Source organism: Notolepis coatsorum (assembly GCF_963971535.1).
Source record: "Notolepis coatsorum genome assembly, chromosome: 13".
NCBI lineage: Eukaryota > Metazoa > Chordata > Actinopteri > Aulopiformes > Paralepididae > Notolepis > Notolepis coatsorum.
The window spans coordinates 58,899,485-58,920,967 of NC_140177.1; the positions used below are offsets into that span (position 1 = coordinate 58,899,485).

The 21,483-nt window shown below is 42.5% G+C and overlaps 1 protein-coding gene across 2 annotated transcripts in view; it reads left to right on the forward strand.

The window, feature by feature from the left end:
• ss18 (SS18 subunit of BAF chromatin remodeling complex) overlaps nucleotides 1–21,483 on the forward strand; it is a 40,993-nt gene that overhangs the window by 2,903 nt on the left and 16,607 nt on the right. Inside the window, exons 4-7 of one of the 2 annotated variants that reach the window (XM_084326870.1) lie at nucleotides 11,480–11,636; nucleotides 12,093–12,329; nucleotides 19,150–19,320; nucleotides 19,683–19,760. In XM_084326870.1, the coding sequence (XP_084182996.1) occupies nucleotides 11,480–11,636; nucleotides 12,093–12,329; nucleotides 19,150–19,320; nucleotides 19,683–19,760 (643 nt within the window). The remainder of the gene's footprint in view (nucleotides 1–11,479; nucleotides 11,637–12,092; nucleotides 12,330–19,149; nucleotides 19,321–19,682; nucleotides 19,761–21,483) is intronic. The other variant, XM_084326871.1, reaches the window with a different exon arrangement.

Genomic DNA, 21,483 nt, shown 5'->3' on the forward strand with positions numbered 1-21,483 from the left:
TGCAGGTTGGCACCTTGCATGGTTGCCTCTGCCATCAGTATGTGAGTGAATGTGAGGAACCAAAAATGTGTAACGCACTTTGGATAAAAGCGCTATATAAAATGCACCATTACCATATACTATTCTGCTGATATGCCTCATGTACATTATCAATTTTGTACCAACATTATTATTGTTCAGTGTGCCATTTTTAACTTAAAGGACTAATACCCATAGTCCCATAGGACCCATACCCATCTAAATGAGTTTTAGCCCCTTTACTAATCGGCGTACATACCGGTATTGTATGTTACCCCCTGACCATAGCATAGGTTACTTTTTTAGTTTTTTTTTTAAATGTTTGCTTTGGGTACATTTCACTTTTTTAATACATGCAAACGTTATGTTGATAAACCATTGAATTATATATGAATGAATTATTTTATTTCGAATGTTTACAAATAAATAAACAAACAAATAATCTTTTGAACATTTTCACAAATAAACAAATGAAAAGGATAGGTTTGAAGCCGAAGGCTTATAGAGCAACCTACCCCTAATTCAAAAAACAAATTCAAAAAAGTTAAAGTTTTCAAAATATAACAAACAAAAAAATAAATCAAAAATCAACTAAAACCGATCCAGAAAAGAACAAAAAAAGTTAAAGTTTGCAAGATAAAACAAACAAACAAACAAACAAAATCAACAATCAACAAAACGTTCCTGAAAAGAACATAAGCCAACATAGGAAAATCAAAAATGAATCTGCAATACCAGAGTTTCATGGTAGAGAAAAAAAAAATAAAAAAAGATTGTAGGTTACATTTTACTATAAGATTCTAGAACCCTGTTTTTAACCCTTTAATCGCCAAGGACTACTTTAGACGTCATTGCTCGCCATGCTTAACACTTTGATCGCCGGGGTTAAATTCATAATTTACCATCCCTCGCCAGCCCTATTTAACATGCAGAAGTTCCCCTTCTTTGCAGGGCTATAACTTTTTAAATTGTATTGCTAAATTTACATTACTATGGCCCATTCAACGTCCTATATCTATTGTTCAGGGTGTAGCAACGTTATACTTTTTCATTCACATATTCATACTAAAATACGGTCCAAAGTATAAGTATGTTTTTATCGTTTTCTGCAGCTTTCTCCAGAACTTGATTTATAGCCCCAAATGCATTATATTGATGATGAAATACAGTTTGATAGGAATCTGTGCGAGATAAAAAAAAATGTCAACTGGACGTGCTTCTAGGAGTTACTAAGTATGATCTGATGTTGACCGGATGGGCGGGGGGTCGTTTATAATTCCGTGGCCAACGTTATATCATTCATCTAGTGTGGGTGATATGATCATTGGAGCAGTTAGTAAAGAACACGTTGAAAAATAACGCTGGATCTTACCGTATCTTCCTCGCGCCGTTGGACGATGAGCGTGGAACTGAAATATTCCTATTATGGGATGTAGAAATATCCGATCCATTTCCAGGTTGTATAATAGTATATACGTCCAAATCATGTTGTTTATCGAGTTATTTGCAATCGATCGATATCCAGTGTGTCAAGATGGAGTCTCGCTAACGATAGCGAGTGCCCGGACGAAATATGGGTGAGCACCACTTCATCCGCATCACTTCCTGTTTGGGCGATCGGCCGATCGGCCACCAGATGGCGCTCTTGAACTGTTGGAGAGTTGAGAGGGGCTCACCAGTACATATAATGTCTCCGGGGGAGAAATATGATTTCGATCACAGATTTTTGAAATATTGATATCAAAGACGCTGTCCAGCGTCTTCGGCAGAATAAGCATGGCGGGGAAAGACGCTGCCCAGCGTCTTCGGTGATTAAAGTGTTAATCTGCCAATGACGTCGTACAGCGTCTTTGAGATCAATATTTCAAAAATCTGTCATGGCAATCATATTTCACCCACGGTTCAAGACCGCCATCTGGTGGCCGATCGGCGAAGTGGTGCTCACCCATATTTCGTCCGGCCACTCGCATTTCGTCCGGCCACTCGCTATCGCTTGCGGGACTCCAGCTTGATACACTGGATAGCGATCCGTTGCCAATAACTCGATAAACAACATGATTTGGACGTATACAGTATTATACAACCTGGAAATGGATTGCATATATCAACATCCCATAATAGCGATCTTTCTGCTCCACGCTGATCACCCAACAGTCAGAGGAAGCTGCGGTGAGTTTCAGCGTGTTTGATTATTATTATCCATATAAACTGCTCTGATCTATGTATCGCCCATACTACATAAATGATTTAACGTCGGCCACGGACTTATAAACCCCCCCCCCCTCCGGTCACCAGCAGATGATGAGGCATGACGTTTAGGACCTTCTACAATTGACATTTTTAATCTGACGTCAATCGGTATCAAACTACATTTGATGATCTAATATATGTATTTATGGCAATAACTCACGTTCTGCTAAATGCTGCAGAAAACGATAAAAACATATTTATACTTTAGACCGTATTTTAGTATGAATATGTGAATGAAAAAGTAGAACGTTGCTACATCCTAAACGATGGATACTTGATACAAAGGATCAGATTAAACCGAATATATATATTTATTGATTGATATATATTGCATAGTATTTGTATATCGTTTGATATCCCTTGTATATTCCTTGTACATATACACGGAATATCCCTTTAGCCTAGTACGGACCATGATGTGTCGTTCTCCTATTGGACAGCGGTCCACAGGCGCCAGGGCCATGCCTCCAGAGTCAGGTTCAAGGCCACCGTCAAGACATGTCTGTACATGCCCGGCCTTGCCCAGGGATACGAGACAGAAATGAGGTTGGCACTAGATTGTTCGCCGTGCATATAAATATGGCGCAGGTGAATACAGAAGTAGAGTTACCCAATAAGTTGAAGCCTCACCCACGATACAACGTGCGGTGAAGTATGGCCTGTTTGGCCCCAAATAAGAGCATTGAGACCGCGTGCGAATTAATAACTGAATTGTCAGAGTTTGGCGCTATACCGTCGAGTGCGACATATTTCTATTAAGTCAGTAATAGTCTATTTGTGTATAGTGTATCGTGCGGCTAAAGTTCTACAGTGACCAGCATCACCAACGCTTCCTCGTATCAGCTAGAGTGCTTATCCAGGCTGGGCTGCTTTCATGGCGCTTTCACCCGAGGAGACCTAGACGAGAACCGTGTGGACATGTACACTGGATTAATCTACCCGACGACTACATAGCCCTTTGCGGCTGGATTATATTTGTTTTGGTCCTGTGATTTATCGAGCGGAGAATCGCCGACGCCTACATGTGTGGGATTTACCCTGTGAGGAGCCACGTCGAGTCTGCGCCTCAGAGAGCCTGAGGCCGGCTAGCTTTCTTCACTGTGGAGCTACAGTCTACAGAGAACAGCTGTATTCGTCTGTGGATCAAGAGACTATTGCACCGTCTCCTGTACTTGGAGTCTCCTTAGTCATCGTTGACCAGACTCTCTACTACCGACAGATCCTCTACCCCTGCTGGCTTACAACCGGGGGGACCCTTCCAGTATCTCCCGCTATATATTACTAGTGTACCATAGATATAATTCCCTAAGATTCAGGTTGTATAATTACCTCCTGCGTAACCAGAGAATGGACATTCATTATTGATTTGCCTACGCACATTCCTTTGCCTTATAAGCGCATCCAAAGTATAATAGAGAAGTATATTATGTACCTTTTGCTGCAATAAATACTTAATTACACCTTTGTGTGGAACCGATTCATTGTGGGAAGTGTTCATCATATTTATATATCATGTACTGTATGGCCAGTAATTAAAGTACATAAAGCGGTAGTGGTTTAATGATACCATACTTATCAATACAGTCAGGGAATTGTACCCCTCAGTTACACTTGACGTTGAATGGGCCATAGTAATGTCAATTTAGCAATACAATTTAAAAAGTTATAGCCCTGCAAAGAAGGGGAACATCTCCATAGACAAATAGAGTTGGCAGAGGATGGTATAAGGATGGATATAAGCGTGGCAGAGAAAGGGTTTCTTTTTAAACTTTTTTTTATTTATTTTTTATTATCTTTCCCCCCCCTCCTTTTTCCGATTTTTCTCCCATCCCACTGTTTAGTCGTTATGCCAATTCCCAACCCCCTTCCTGGTTAGGGATGGGTACCGAATTCGGTACTTTTGAGTAGGGCTGGGCGATATGACCAAAAACGTTATCGCGATAAAATTATAAAATTATTTTCATATAATTCGATATCGATAATTATCATCGATATAATGTCCGTCAAGTTTAATTAACTTCTTATGCTGCTGCGAATGTCTCAAGTCGAGTTGATGTCGTCATCAGTCTGCGCACGTTAGCCGACAAGCGGAGTATCTCATGACAATAAATATGACACTAAAATACTCTCTTCCGCCACAATATATTGAAACGACGTCCACTGTATATCCCACACTACCATAAACGTGGCCTCAGAATTCAAAACACACACATACTCGGCACGTAAATATATAAAACAGTGCCGTGCAAGCTAGTTATCCTAGCCAGCCTATTGGTTCTAAGCGATGTATTCCATGACAATGTGCTAAATATGACACTAAAATACTCTCTTCCGCCACAATATATTGAAACGGCGTCCACTGTATATCCCACACTACCATACACGTGGCCTCAGAATTCAAAACACACACATACTCGGCACGTAAATATATATAACAATGCCGTGCAAGCTAATTAGCCTAGCAAGCCTTGTTGTTGAGTGAGTCCTACCTCCTTCCGGGTCTCGGCCATCTCCTTCACTGATTGGTTGTTAGCTGTTGTGCGTAAGCACGTCATCACGTAACGCTGGTTGTTGTTAGTGAGTGTGTTGAGCCGAGGCTGAACGGAGCCAAGCTTGGAAAATCGATATATCGAAACTTTGCGACCACGTTTCATGTTTATTTCGAGGAAATAATTTATCGCGATAGTTATCGTTATCGTTTTATCGCCCAGCCCTACTTTTGAGGTACCGAACCGAAACACGTCGGTACTACAGAGTATCTAATCAAGTGAGAGAAAAAAAAAAAAAAAAATTTATTAATTTCTTTTTTTACTTTTTTTTTTTTTTTTTTACCTTTTTTCTTTTCATGTCAACGTTCACACGCACAATATATGCTTACCTAGGATTTGACTTGATTCAACAACAAAGCAGTCGGAGCAATGACAAGCCGAAAACTGTCGAAATTGTAGTTATTTGAAGTTTGGATTTTTTTTTTTACGACTGAGGTAGGTAAATTAAATTTCTTGAGACTAAAGTACAGAAAAAAGGTACCGTTGGGTACCGGTATCGATTCACAGGTACCGGTACCGGTATCGGTTCAAATGTGAAAGGTACCCATCCCTATTCCTGGTTGTTGCGCACTCCCCCCTACTGTTGGTCTGGGAGGCCGGAGACCGTCACATGCTTTCCTCCGACGCATGTGCAGCCAGGCGGCAGCCAGCCTGGCAGCGCAGATTCTCACCGGGAGAGTGTAACGTGTGGAAGGTCACACTACCTCCCTCCAGATCCTACCCTCGCTGTGCAGGCGCCCCGACCGAACTGTAGGGGTCGCTGTCCACAACGCCCAGGACCCACCCATCAGCTTTCCCACCCCTAACACTGCCAATTGTGTTAGTATGAACGACCAGCCAAGCTGATAGCAACGCCGAGAGCTGGATTCGAACCCAGCGTCTCCAGTGTTGATGGCGAGCGCCTTGCCCACTACACCACCTAGCCGCCCATATTTTTAAACTTAAAAATACTCCTGCTGTTTTTTATTTCATCCGGTATATTGTTCCAGAGTTTCACTCCTTTAACTGACACAGACATACTTTTAAGTGTGGTATAGAAGAAACCTACCCAAATGTTATCTGCTGGCCGTGCTAATAATAACGAGGTATCTTCTTAGAAAACCATGTTTCTGGGGCGGTCAGGTGGCGTAGCGGAGATTGTGCTCGTCACCAATGCAAGAGGCTGCAGTCTCGACTCCCGGAGAGTCAGCATTGCCTTGGCTCGGGCTGATCGCTATACTAACTCGTTTGGCTGAGTTAGGGGGAGGGGAGCCGTCGGTGGGTCCTGGGCGTTGTGGACAGCGATCCCTACAGTTCGGTCGAGGCACCTGCTCAGCGAAGGTAGGATCTGGTGAGAGGTAGTGCGGCCTCCCACACGTTATTACATGCGTCGGAGGAAAGCATGTGACAGTCTCCGGCCTCTCGGACCAACAGTAGGGGAAAGTGCGCAACAACCAGGAAGGGGGTTGGGAATTGGCATAACGACTAACAGTGGGATGGGAGAAAAATCGGAAAAAAGAAGGAGGGGGGGGAAAAGATTAAAAAAAAACATGTTTCTCTCTCTCTCTCTCTCCGTGTGTGCTTCCCCTGGTGCCCTTGTTTACGTTCAGAAACTCGCAGCTTTCTGTAGGTCCTTACCGGCACGCCGATTTCTTTGATAAGAGACTACCTCTTTGTTGGCGTGACCAGGAGGTAGCTTTAAGCTAGGCGTATCACCATAGCAGTAGGCCTATGGGCATTTAATTAGATTTATTTTGGTAAAAGGGTTTTATCTTCACCTAAAAGCTTGTACTTGTGTTTTAGAGGTTAATGGAATACAACTGAGGTTTCTTGTAAACGGCTCACTTTGTTTTATTTTCCCATTTCCATCCAAATAAGATGCCTTTCTATTGTTGTTCTATTAATCTACAAGATGAATACATGTCCTACCTCATAATAACCTCTGCAAAAATCCATTTGATTTGCTCTTGTAAAGTTTATGTCCACTCTAGCCTTATATATGTAACGGATGGTATCGTGAAGCGCAGTCAAGAAGGGCTGGGGTGAGTAGCGGTGCTATGGGTTAAACTCACTCTCACATCCTCAAAAGACGCATAGACCCAGTACTTAGAAGTGGATTCACCTCTTGGTATAGCGGTCTGTGTTGCAGCCTGCGGTGTGGGAGACCGGGGTTCGACTCCCACTCGGAGTCGCACAACCGTTACAATGGTGCTGTGACCCGGATGCTTAATTATTTAAGGTAACCAACTTGCGTCTAGCCACGCCCCGCAGCGACGCGGCAGCGGCAGAGCTCCGTAATTCCCCCTCTTTTAACATCGACGGTTAGCTCAACTGGTTCGCCGCCTTGCTGTGGATCCTGCGGTGCGTTGGTGACAAGTTCGAATCCCTTCAATTTATTTTTTCTTCTTTTTTTTTAACGTGCATTCTTTCGCCGGTTAAGTTTAGGCATTGTTTCGGAGTTGGTTAAGGTTAGAAGGGTTAAGTTTAGGCGCTGTTTCGGAGTTGGTTAAGGTTAGAGTTTGTCTTAGAGCATGGCAATATTCTTTCAAGTCAAGTCAAGAGTTTTAATTGTCACGGCATACAGGTATACAATGAAATGCGGGTGGTCTTGCCCGCAACAATGTGCAATACAGTGGTACATATAATAGAATCAAAAGAAGGAAACAACATTGTGCAGTAACAGGTAGCAGGTAACATGGAGTGACATCTCGGTATCTGTACATAGTTATTTACAGAGCATATGGGACATGCTAGTTAGCTTTGGTAGTGCAATACACTGTTCCTGTTATTCTAATTTAAAGTGTCCTTTCCTTTGGCCATAAGTGTGCGTGTGTGCGACATGAGTGTGTGCCCGCTCATGTTAAAGTGTTAAGTGGCTGCTCGTGTGTGAGCGTGCACAGTGTGCGTGTCGTGTGTGTGTTCATGACTGTGTGCTTGTGTGTGGACAGTTCAATGTTCTGAGCACTCAATGTTCATTGTTTATGGCTCTGATGGCCTGGGGGAAGAAGCTGAGCCTAAGCCGCTCTGTCCTAGTAGCTGGGGTTCGCAGGCGTCTGCCTGACCTCAGCAGCTGAAACAGGCTGTTATTGGGGTGGTGAGGGTCTTTCATAATCCTGCAGCCTCTGGATTTGCACCTCTTGTTGTATAGAACCTGCAGGGGGGGTAGTGCAATACCCGTGGTACGCTCGGCTGAGCGCACCACTCTCTGTAGGGCCTTCTTGTCCTGTGCCGTGCTGTTTCCATACCAGGCCGTGATGTTTCCGGTCAGGATGCTCTCTACAGCTCCTGAGTAGAAGGACTGTAGTATCTTTCCCGATACTCTGAACTTCCTTAACTGTCTCAGGTGGTAGAGACGCTGTTTCGCCTTCTTTACTACTGTGTCTGTGTGTTGACCATGTCAGGTCCTCTGAGATGTGACCCCCAGGTACTTGAAGCTGCTCACCCTGTCCACGGTAGCCCCGTTAATCATCAGTGGTGTGTGCGTCTCCTGCTGTCCTCTCCTATAATCCACGATCAGCTCCTTGGTTTTACCAATGTTCAGGAGCAGGCTGTTGTCCTGGCACCAGCGTTCCAGTACCTCAACCTCCTCCCGGTAGGCCTTCTCGTCGTTGTCCGAGATCAGCCCCACCACCACCGTGTCATCTGCGAACTTCACTATGGAGTTGGAGCTGAACTTGGCCACACAGTCGTGTTGGTTATGGTTATGGTTAAGTTTAGGCATTGTTTCGGAGTTGGTTAAGGTTAGGGTTAAGGTTAGGCATTGTTTCGGAGTTGGTTAAGGTTAGAAGGGTTAAGTTTAGGCGCTGTTTCGGAGTTGGTTAAGGTTAGAGTTTGTCTTAGAGCATGGCAATATTCTTTCGGAGTTGGTTAAGGTTATGGTTAAGTTTAGGCATTGTTTCGGAGTTGGTTAAGGTTAGGGTTAAGGTTAGGCATTGTTTCGGAGTTGGTTAAGGTTAGAAGGGTTAAGTTTAGGCGCTGTTTCGGAGTTGGTTAAGGTTAGAGTTTGTCGCAGAGAATGGCAATAGAATGCAGCCTATGTCCGCACTGCCGCTCTCTTGCGCTGCCGCGGTCACATGGGCGTAGTGGCCAATCAGAGAAACGCTGAACACAAGTTGGTTGCTTAAAATATTGACGCGACCCGGATGCCTTGGGTGGAGTGGAGTGAGTTTGAGAGGGTGAGTGTAACGGATGGTATCGTGAAGCGCAGTCAAGAAGGGCTGGGGTGAGTAGCGGTGCTATGGGTTAAACTCACTCTCACATCCTCAAAAGACGCATAGACCCAGCACTTAGAAGTGGATTCACCTCTTGGTATAGCGGTCTGTGTTGCTGCCTGCGGTGTGGGAGACCGGGGTTCGATTCCCACTCGGGGCATCGAAGTTTGAGGTGACGTTGTCACAACCGATATATATATATATATAAATATATTTTTTTACATTTCTTTTTTTTTTACCTTTATTTACCCAGGGTAGGTTCGCTGAGCACAGATGCTCTTTTTCAGGAACGCCCTGCTTCACATTCACACAGTTCCATTCACACCTGGGAGCTGCCCAGTACAACAACCACAGTTGACACCATTGGCCACTGAGCAACTCCACTGGAGCAGTTGATTCAAGCCATGTCACATAGTTCAAGTTTGAAATGATTCTTTCTGTTTTGCTCCTGAGAGTGCTAGATACTGTACTGTACTGGTAATATTATTTATTTGTGTTAACTTCTGAATAAAACAACTTATTAAACACAAGTACATCTTATTGAACATTATTTTGATATTTCATTACCAATTATCATAGCAAACCAGCTTTTTCAAACAGTCTGTAATGCATTTTGGAAAACGGGAGATGGGCTCATGGTGTAATGGGCCACCTGGCCTGAGAAACATAAGGAGGAAAGAAAAAGTAAGGACTTACTTCTGGTCATTATTTGGGTAGAACACACATATTTTGAATGCCTTCGGCAGGTTTTTTTTTTTTTTTTTTTTTGAGCAATTTTAATCTAGATTAATCTAGATTAAATCCAGGATTGCAGATAGATTAATCTAGATTAAAAAAATTAATCTATGCCCACCTCTAATATATATATATATATATATATATTTTTTTTAAATCTTTTTCCTCCTTTTTTCCGTTTTTCTCCCATCCCAATGTTAGTTGTTATGCCAATTCCCAATCCCCTTCCTGGTCGTTGCGCACTCTACCCCCTACCGTCGGTCTGGGAGGGCGGAGACTATCGCATGCTTCCTCCATGTGTACCCAGCCCACCGCTTCTTTTCACCTGGCAGCGCGGACTCTCACTGGGAGAATGTAACGTGTGGAAGGTCACACTACCTCTCTCAGATCCTTCCCTTGCTGTGCAGGCGCCCCGACCGAACTGTAGGAGTCGCTGTTTACAACGACCAGGACCCACGTCTAACACTGCCAATTGTGTTAGTATGGACGGTCGGCCAACCCGGAAGCACCACAGCTGGATTCGATCCCACTGTCTCTGTGGTGGTGGGCAGACGCTTAGTCCGCTGCACCACCCGGCCGCCCCTTATATTTGGTTTTGTCAAAGTTGTAATAAGTCCAACAAAGATCATATATAAACCAATTAATTTGAAGCACAAGGGCATGTTTACACGCCTCCAGTGCACCGTTTCTGTGTTCTACGTCACCCCCATGCTTGAGCATCCTTGTGCACATGCTAGAAGAACACGTGATGGACAATTTTCTGGGACTTTTTCTCCTACTGTGCACTACGACATGATTTTATCAACTAGTGGTCAAAAACTCCATTGGATACCTCAATGATGGTAATATGTTTTGCTGTAAAATCAGATAAGATATTCCTTTATTGATCCCCTTGGGGACATTCAGGCATCATAGCAGCATGGGGGAGGGGGGGGGTACAGGTACATGGTAATGGTAGAAGACATAATACAGGTAGTACAGTAGAAACTAAGTAATAATACAAAAAAAAGCGGTGTAAACAATATAACAATATAATTGAGTATATGCATATGAGCAAGTAAGTAAGCAGTGTAATCAAGGTGCAGATGAGGGCCTGTATGCCCTATCTATCAGTTATATTATGCATAAATACTGTAAATAAATATGGTTACAGTAGACACTAGAATCTAAATATATACTATGAGTAAGTAAGTATACAGTATATACAGGTGCAGTATACAAAAGATGTATCTATCCTGACTGAATAAGCTCTCAGTCTTCTATACCGACTGTCATCGTTGCTGATGTAATGCAACAATAAGGCAGTTCATGCCATGACGAGATGTAAAATGGTAGATCACATGGGGTCATGGGCATTTTATTGGGTGTCAGTTTCTTTTTTCTTTTTTTTTACCAAGCTGCAAAGCTGTAACTCATCATCATTGTCACCTTTTAAGAGTTGTTTATAAAACTATCCCTTATCTTAACCATAACCGTAACCACACCCGGTCCCACTACCTACAAATAAAAAATACATAAAATGTTTTTATAAAAAAAAAAATCAGCAAAACATTGAACGAGTTCTCCTTGATTAATCAAGGCACATCACGCTTCTTTTTCTGATTTATAATTTCTTCAGAACGATCCTCCTTTCATCTAAACATAAAAAAAAATCATGAGTTTTCCATGACACTCGGATGTTTATCTAAACACAGCTGATGTGAACCTTTCCTGTGTGTGTTGCGTGTGCCTCTAAAGCCGCCCACTCAGAACATGCCCATGGTTCCTGGTGGGATGAACCAGAGCGGAGCTCCTCCTCAGCCCCCACACGGCCACAACATACCTGCTGAGGGCATGGTCAGCGGCGGTCCCCCCGCCCCACACATGCAAAACCAGATGAACGGACAGATGCCTGGTAGGTGACACCCCCCACACACACACACACTCATCTCTCGCTCCCTTTTCCTCCTCCCTTCTCCTCCCCTAGTCCCTGACTCACCGGGGTTGCCTAGCAACACCACAGAGCTGCGAGGGAGGTCGCTCCGCTGAAGGATGATGTCACCCGTTTTGCCGGCTCTGGTGGTCTTGGATGCGTCTTCCCCTGTGGTCGCGGTTATTCCTCTGTTTGTATCCCTGTTTGTTTTAACGTGAGGCTTTTGTTTGTTTTCAGTTCTTTTATCTGTGCAAAATATAAACGTTTCAGTGTGTTTTTGTGAGAACGCGGAAGTCTGCTTTGGGCAAAAAGAACACATGGATTTTTAGTACTGAATCCGCTGTTGGGTGTAAATTAATTCTAGAGGAGTGAAAATCTGGAGCGCTGTGTGGAATTCTCCAGAGGGTTGATGAATAATCCATGGCCGTTGTTTTCCAGGACCTAATCACATGCCCATGCAAGGGCCCGGCCCAGGCCCCAACCAGCCCCCCAACATTCCCAGCGGCTCCATGAACATGCCCCCCAGCAGCCACGGCACCATGGGAGGCTACAACCACGCGGTTCCCTCCTCCGCTCAGCAGGGGATGCCTGCCCAGGGCCAGATGAACATGACCCAGGGTCAGCCCATGGGCAACTACGGGCCTCGGCCCAACATGAACATGCCTCCCAACCAAGGTAACAACAACAACCCCCTTTTTGCAGATTTCCACTTTGGGTCTGTGGAAACCTCGCCGTGATCTCCCAACCTCTCCAATGTCACCTGTGTCATTTGGTTCTTCCTGAACCTGTGGTTATTTAGGGGTGGGACGATACAAGTAACTCACGATATGACACTGTGACAAATTTGGCCCTCGATAACGATAATATCACGATACGCAATATCTGCGATAATGGATATGTTGCAAGAAAGGTCATCTATGATGTGTCACAATATCTGTAACGGAAGAACAAAAAATACCCATAAAAAGGCAAAAAGCAGGAATTGTGTATTTATTCACATAATGTACATGAAAGCTTATCATATTCTTTAGTGTGCATCACAATTGTACATGTACAATTGTGCCTCTTTAACCCTCTAAAGCTGAGTGTCACGCCCACGCTTTACAAAACATATATTATATTTAGGGCTGTACCGAATGTAATTTAACATTCAAAGGTTCTATTGAAGTATTCGAACGAAGCTTTGAATGTCTATAATAATTTAAAAAATCATGGTGACGTCTTTATAGTATAATATTATAATATATTATAATATTACCCCCATTGGTTTAAACAGATTGAATAGACGCATACAAAAAAGATTTAAAAAAAAAACTCAAATGTTGATTTAGAATTCGAATGTCAACATTATGATCGAAGCTTTCGAAGCATTCGGTACAGCCCTAATTATATTATAAATATCTTTGGAACCGTTTATGATGAAGACTAAATTGTATCTGAATCGGGAGATGCTCTTCTCTCCGTCATGACTGGCAGAGCGTGGAAGTACGGCCTAGAATCTTGAAATATCTAGATCGGTATATTTCTCTTTTCCCTTGCATCTCCATCTGTCACTGAGCTTTTAGCCTACAACCAATGAAAATGCTAGAAATTGTCACGTGGGCTGGGAGGACCAATGGAAAATTCTTATCGTTTAGCTATATCTGGTGCGCTCTGCAGACACGGAAGTGTTTACTGCTTGCGTGTGAAAGACGAGAGAGAGAGGAGCTTGTCCCTGATATAATGTTTAACAAGCATTGGAACTTGTTGTGGATGTTGAAGACTATTCAGATAATGTAAATGAAAAAGACTCTGAGCCAGAATGCTGGGACAGTGATGATGACAATCATAATGTAGGATTTGATGCGTTTGATGCCATGGTTTGAAGTAGCCTACTCTTCTATCAATTGATCTGACAACTATATAATTTATTGAGCTTGAATGAAAATCGCCTGTTGATGATTCATGTGTGTAATTATGCTACTTGGATAAGATGCAGAGGAGGACATTAATAGGAGCTCACAACAGAAAAGGAGAGGAGAGCTATATGATGGAGGGGCCTTTTGTGCGTGCATGTGTGTGTGGAGGGGTGAGCGTCAATTGCAGGGAGATATCGGTCCAAATATGAAGGCAACACCAACATTTATATAGTTCACATTGTCTGCTAAAAAACACCCAGAACAATATCCAAATAAATGTCACTCACTCACATGCTGCTCACACAAAGGTAATGCATGATGGTGACTTAACACTGCACCAGAAATACAGGGTAGGTTCCCCTGAATCATAAAAGGTACAACACTTGATACTGACCAGGCGAACCTTTGACTATGTAGGCTTTAGAGAGGGTTAAAGCACACTAGGGCTGTCCCCGACTAAGGATTTGGATGGTCGACTAGGATTGGCCAAAATTTGCCGTTAGTCGACTATTGGTCAACTAAAAAAAAATATATATATATATATATATATATATATATATATATACCGTATATATAATTTTTTATTTTTTTATAATTCCATTTGGGCTGTGGGGGGTGCTTAACACTTTAATCGCTGAAAACGCCGTAACTCGTCTTTGATGTCAATATTTCAAAAATCTATCATCGAAATCATATTTCCTTCCGGGGCCCTGAGACACACTGCTGATCTCCTCTCAACTCTCTAGCGGTTCAAGAGCGCCATCTGGTGGCCGATCGGCAGATCGCCAACCGGAAATTAACCTTTGAACCGGTAGTGCTCATCCATATGTGGTCTGGCCACTCGCTATCGTTAGAGAGACTCCGTCTTGATACAGTGAACATCGATCGGTGCAAATAACTCGAAAAAACAACATGATTTGGACGTATATACTATTATACAACCTGGAAATGGATCGGGCATTTCTACATCCCATAATAGAAAAAATTCTGTTCCACGCTCATCTGCCAGCGGCGCGAGGAAGCCACGGTAAGATTCAGCGTTATATTCTAACTTGTTCGATATAAACTGCTATGATTAACATATGACCCACTCTGGATGAATCATCTAACGCTGCCCACGGAATTATAAACGATCCCCCGCCCATCCGGTCAACATCAGATCATACTTAGTAACTCCTAGAAGCACGTCCAGTTGACATTTTTTATCTCGCACAGATTCCTATCAAACTGTATTTCATCATCAATATAATGCATTTGGGGCTATAAATCACGTTCTGAAGAAAGCTGCAGAAAACGATAAAAACATACCTATACTTTAGACCATATTTTAGTATGAATATGTGAATGAAAAAGTTTAACGGTGCTACACCCTGAACAATACATATAGGACATTGAATGGGCCATAATAATGGCAATTTAGTCTTTAGTTCATCCGGACCAAACTGGCTTCATAAGCGGTCGCCTGATCACTGATAACATAAGACGAATACTGCACGTACTAGATGCAGACAAAGAAGACACCATACCTAAGGCGATGCTGTCCCTGGATGTTATGAAAGCCTTTGACAGGCTGGAATGGTTGTATCTATGGGCAGTATTAGAAAGGATGGGGTTAGGAAAAGGATTCATTGATATGATTAAAGTATTATACAAAGACCCATCGGCCATGATTACAACAGGTACATTCATCTCCAAAATCTTTCCGGTATCACGCTCAGCCAGACAGGGTTGCCCTCTTAGTCCCGGACTATTCGATCTATCATTAGAGCCTTTAGCACAATATATAAGACAATCCCAATCCATAGAACCAATCGTAATCAAGGGCACACAACATAAAATTAGTCTATATGCGGACGACGTAATATTGTTCATGCAAAGCCCCAACACCACATTGCCTCATCTACTCAAGTTGATGGAGAACTTTGGTGATTTATCGGGATTTAAAATAAATTGGCCGAAGTCGGCTTTCCTTCCACTTAACACCCATGCAAAAAAAGATACAACCCTCCCAGGTGAGATACCTATGGTAAAACATTTTAGATGCTTGGGTGTGGAAATATTTCCCACCATAAGACAAACGGTGAAGCACAATTACACAAAAATACAGAACAAAATCACGACCTGGACAGGTGGGCAAAACTTAAAAACTCAGTACAGGCAAGGGTATCAATAGTTAAGATGGATGTACTACCTAGAATCAACTTCATCAGTTCAATGCTACCGTTACCCCCTCCAGAGGGTTACTGGAAAAGATTACACTCCTCCACATACAAATTTATTTGGAATAACAAACCACCTCGCATAAAAAGATCCACCGCACAGAGAAATAAAGCAGACGGTGGCATGGCAGTTCCAGATTTTTTACAATATTTTAAGGCATACACATTAAGACCATTGACAATATGGTTTGATCCCCAGGCATTGGTATCCTGGAGAAAATTGGAAGAAAACATAGTAGCCCCACATAGACTGAAGGACTTAGCACACACTAAACTACCAATCAAGCACTGTGAGCGGAAATTTGGCCCCATAATTACCCATGCAATCCGGATATGGCGAGAAACACACAAAAAATATCCTAACCCTCAAAAATGGCATAATCACACTCCCTTATTCAATAACATTGCACTCTTAATTGAAAAACGTCCTATAAGATTCCCTATATGGGAAGAGCAAGGCATACACTCATTAGGGGATATTTTTAATAACCAAGGTTTTTGTAGTTATGGAGAAATATGCACAACGTTTAACCTCACCGAGTCCACATGGCTTTTTTACATACAGTTACGCCTATGTTTGAAGACTCACGGTGTTCCATTACACATACCAGTTGAACACCACAGATACCACAAATTCTTCTATGAAAGAGAAACATCGAGAGGTTTTGTATCAGGTTTTTATTATCAATTACTAACGTCCTCGTATGAAACCCTCCAACTAGACTCTGTCTGGAGGAGGGATATACCAGACCTGGAAAGTGACTTTGATTGGCAAGAAGCATGGGCAAATGTCCATCTTACATCAAGGAACCCGGACCATCAACAAATCAATCTTAACTATATTCACAGGACATACTTGACTCCTATAAGACTGAACAGAATGGGTCTTAAACAAGACTCAAAATGCTCCCAATGTACAAATGGAGACGAAGGGACATTTATGCACATGTATTGGGACTGCCCACCAGTTAAGGCATTCTGGAAAGATGTGACCCATCAATTATCAAAACTCGTATCTTGGAATATACCAGTACACCCCTCTGTATTACTATTGAATGATGTTTTTGAGTTTGCAGTAAATCCACAGCTAAAGAGATTGGTTTTATCGGGTATCACAGTAGCTAAAAAACTGATTGCATCACGCTGGTTTCAACCAGAAAAAATGTGCCGGAAGGTTTGGTTTCTTACATATCTCGATGTGATTTATCAAGAAATATCTACAGCAAGAATTCTGGGTCTCAACGAATCCAAAATGTCAATGTGGTTAGAAGTGGTGGAGAGAATAAAAGCTAGCTTATAATGGTAGTGTGGTTAGGAGTGAGGGATAATGGAGGTACTATCCAAGGAGGGGTCCGGGAGGGGGGGGTTCGAGCTGGAGCATATGTGTGTAGGGTTTTAGAAAATAGGTATTAGGGGTATATCCTGTATAAGGCATTGGTATAATTGGTAATTTCGTTGGATATATACTGTATACGGTAAAATATTATTATAGACTTTTTTGTTTGTTTTCTGTTTCTGTACTTGCATGTCATTTTAGCCACCTTGATTGCTAGTTTCATTATGCATTGTGTGTTGAGTACTGACTTTTAATAATTTTTGTTTTGCAATAATAATAATAAAAAAAAAAATTGCAATTTAGCAATAGAATTTAAAAAGTTATATCCCTGCAAAGCAGGGGAACTTCTCCATGTTAAATAGGGCTGGCGAGGGATGGTAAATTATGAATTTAACCCCGGCGATTAAAGTGTTAATGTCTGAAGGAGTCGACTGAAGGCTTCTTGTCCTCTGCAAAAGCATGCAATTGGTCCACTGATGGATACATCTTGATATTTGTCTAGTCTAGTGTGTTCATTAGATGGGTGAAAATCTATTTCAGTGCCTCTGTGCCTGTTTTCGTAGGCAGTTGGCCTCTGGTATGCGTGCCATTAGCGTTAGCCACGCTTCTAGGCCTCTTTTCTTTTGGAAAGAATGATACAAAAATATATAAATAATTATTATTATATTCGACTAAGAGGTTGGCCAGTCGACTACGGCTCTTTTCGACCGATTAGTCGACTAATCGATTAATAGGGGTCAGCCCTAACGCACACTGACCGAAACTGTATTATTATCAACTATTATTTTGTAACGGAAAACGTTGTTACCATCTGCAATAACAATATTTGTCTTTTATCTAATAAGATAACGTTTTCAGTCTGTTCACCTCATTCAAACCATTTTTATTGCAGTCAAATGGCATTGTCAAGCAAAATGTATATATTATTATTATTAAAAAATATTGATACTTGGTGCCAGTGTATCGATAACGTGTTGCAAGAGGAGGTACGCCGATATATCACATTATAGATTTTTTTTGTCCCACCCCTAGCATTTTTTTATTTTCAAACCTTTATTTAAACTCGAAAGGTAACTGTGGTTTCCCTCATTTACAGTCACATCGAGTGTACATGCGGAGCTAAGAAAAAAAGGCATATAAAATCACAACAATAAGACAAGTAAGGATAACAATAAATTAAAACATGTACAACTTGATTGACAAAGGTTGGAGATCAAGGTTTTAAACTCTGCAACAGAGGGGAGAATCTCAAGCTTTAAGGACTGTTGGAGTTCATTCCATGAGCTAGGGGCATCATAGCAAAATGCAGATTGACCTTGTTCCGAGCAAACTTGAGGGACCTTAAGGACCCGCCAGTCACTAGAACGGGTTCCATAGGTACCATTCCAATAATGATGTAGTATAAGGAGGTAGCTTACCTCCTTAAAAATTAACAACTACCAGTGTTTGTTGTGCCTCTCCATCAGCGAGGACCAACCAACCTTCTCATAAAGGACACAGTGATGAGTATCGTATATATCACCAGTGATGAATCTTGAGTGCAGAGTGATATACAGAGTCCAAGGATTTAAGGATTGAGGCCGCAGCGTGCCTATAAATTACAACATCACCATAGTCCAGGACAGATAAGAAAACTGCTTCGACAACTCTCTTCCTACTAATCAAAGGATGGTTCTGTTCCTGTAGGAAGTCAATTTTGCGGCCCCACTTGGAGGCAATGTTGTCCACGTGGAATTTAGATGTTTATCACCACACACCAAGATATTTATATTCAGTGACTCTCTCAATGCTATTACCACTTACGGTAGATATGTGTAAACCATCATATTCAATGTTTCTGGCTCTAGTAAACAGCATAAATTTAGTTTTACTAGCATAAAGAACCAATTTAAGCTTAATAAGAGCTTCCTGGAAGGTAATAAAGGAACGTTTAGTAGTTCTCAAGTATTAATGTTCTGTTTGGTATTTGGGTTCTATATTTGAAACGGTTTTGATGATGCCGAGTGCATTTAAAAAAAAAAAGATTTGTCGGTCCACCCCAGGCCCCATGATGCACCAGCAGCCTCCCTCCCAGCAGTATAACATGCCTCCAGGTGGCGGCGGGCAGCACTACCAAGGGCAACAGAACCCCATGGGCATGATGGGCCAGGTCAACCAGGGGAACCACGTCATGGGACAGAGGCCCATGCCGCCCTACAGGCCCCCGCAGCAAGGTATGCCCCTCAGAGCGGAGCGGGGCAAGGTGTCTGATAATACCTCCGCTACAACCTTTCCTCTTCCTAACACCCCTCCTTGCAACTCTTTCTCTGTCCTACCCTCCTCACCCCTTTGAAGTGAAATAGTTTTCCACTGCTGTTGCTCACAGACGCCCTGGTGCCTCGAGGATCTCATTTGAAGCCTCACAATAAACACACAGTAAACAATAGTTGGGTGATCACCACAGAGTTCTCCTGAGAACTTTAGCGACAGGGAATCCATCCTCACCTCCCCCACCCCACCCCCCCTCACTCAGAAGCAGTCCTCCCAACAACACCTTGAATCTACCTGTGTGTATGTTGTGTGTATGTGTATGTAGGACCCCCCCAGCAGTACCCAGGGCAGGAAGACTACTATGGGGACCAGTACAGTCACGCAGGACAGGGGCCCTCAGAAGGTAGGAGAACCCTCCAACCTCTCCTGGAAAGAATCCAAAACCAAAAACAACAACAACAACAACGACAACAAATTCTGTTTACCTAGAGGAGTTGTGTTGAGACACGGAGAGAGAGAAGAGAGAGATTGAGATGAAACCGGAGACCTTATTTGGTCCGTTGTGTCATTATTACTGGGGTGTACCAGCTGCTTGTATCTTTTGTCGATTGTAATCAAGAGAAGGAACGTCGTCTGATTTTGTGGTAGCGTATGGGGGGGGTGGAAATCCATAACAAAAAAACAGTCAAACAGTCAAAACTCCCAACTAGTCTTGCTAGATATTCCACCTTTTAGAGCGAGACAGAGTTTGGAACCAAGTCTATTCCTGATGCCAAACATGTTGTCTTTGAGGCAGCGCTATAAAAATCTGTTTCATTGAAGAAAACCCGTCTTTGTACCTTTTTTTACAAAAAAATGTATTAAAAAGTTTTAGAACATCTGTCCATTAAGAAGTTCAAGTACACTAAAGCAGTCGTCATATAAGAAGAATGAGCAAATGTCTCGGCTGAAGACCGATGTCTCCTGACGTTGAGACAAAGACGCTTGGCTTTCATATTTATACTTGAATGTTGAAAGTGTTGCCAGTGCTCCAGTGGAGGCATTGCCGGTCCCGGCATAAGGCCAAGGAGCCTACGTGCCCCTCTCCCAAAACGTGACTGGGCGCAGGGCGACACAGCAAGCGCTGTGATTGGCCCACTTGCCTTGAGCCGTGCATTTCCCGCATTCACCTTGCTCTCTTGTGGAGGAGGGATCAGCAAAACGGTTGTGTGGAACTATAGATGCTGGAGACCCCTGCAACCACCGCAGCTAAAGAATCTACATGGAGATCTTAATTCAGTCTTTAGATTAGACCCGTCAAACTGTGATCACCATCACCATGACGCCCTAACTGATCAATTCATAACAAATCAACTCCCCTCTGTCTGTCAATTAACGTTTACTTCGTTTTTATCGTCTACTCACTACATTATCTTCCTTTTTCCTTTTTTAAATACCTTTTTTTCCCCCTCCCAGACAGAGCACTCTTTGGTCTCAAAAAGCAAGGGTGTATTTGGAAAGCAATACGACTGTCCTCCTAAGCTGTTGTACCAAACGTTTGCTACTAACATTTTGAGACATTGTATACGTTGATCCGATTTTGTCTTTATCCTCCAATCATAACTGGAAAGCAACAGTTGTGATTGGAGGATCAAGGAAAGAGGGCGGGTTTGATATTGATTCCAACATTTGTATGAATTGAGAGGCATTAACCTATCTTCCCATCTCCTCGTGGAGCTGATGTAGGTCATAGTGATATCGCTTTGCAACAGCCATCGTATCCTGATCAAAGCTTTCCATAGGCCTTTATGAGGATTCCTCACAACAACATTTACTGCAACAAAGGTATATCTCGTACCTTCCCATAAATGTTCACACTCAGGTGAAGATGCTGAAGCCGTACATATGTAGTCCTAATCCTTACTTTTTAACTTTTCTTATTATCTTTTTAATATATTAATTTATTTGGCGACAGTTTGATTTCCCTCAATCTTTAGCTTTAAGCTAGTTTTTAAAAGATTTGAGACAAATTTTATCTACGGTCAAGAGTCTCTGCTCTCACTCTCTCCTGATTTTCTTCACTGCTCTGTGTCTCTTCTGTTCTACTTTTATTTCTGTTTCATCATATAATGTCATTCTCTTTTTAG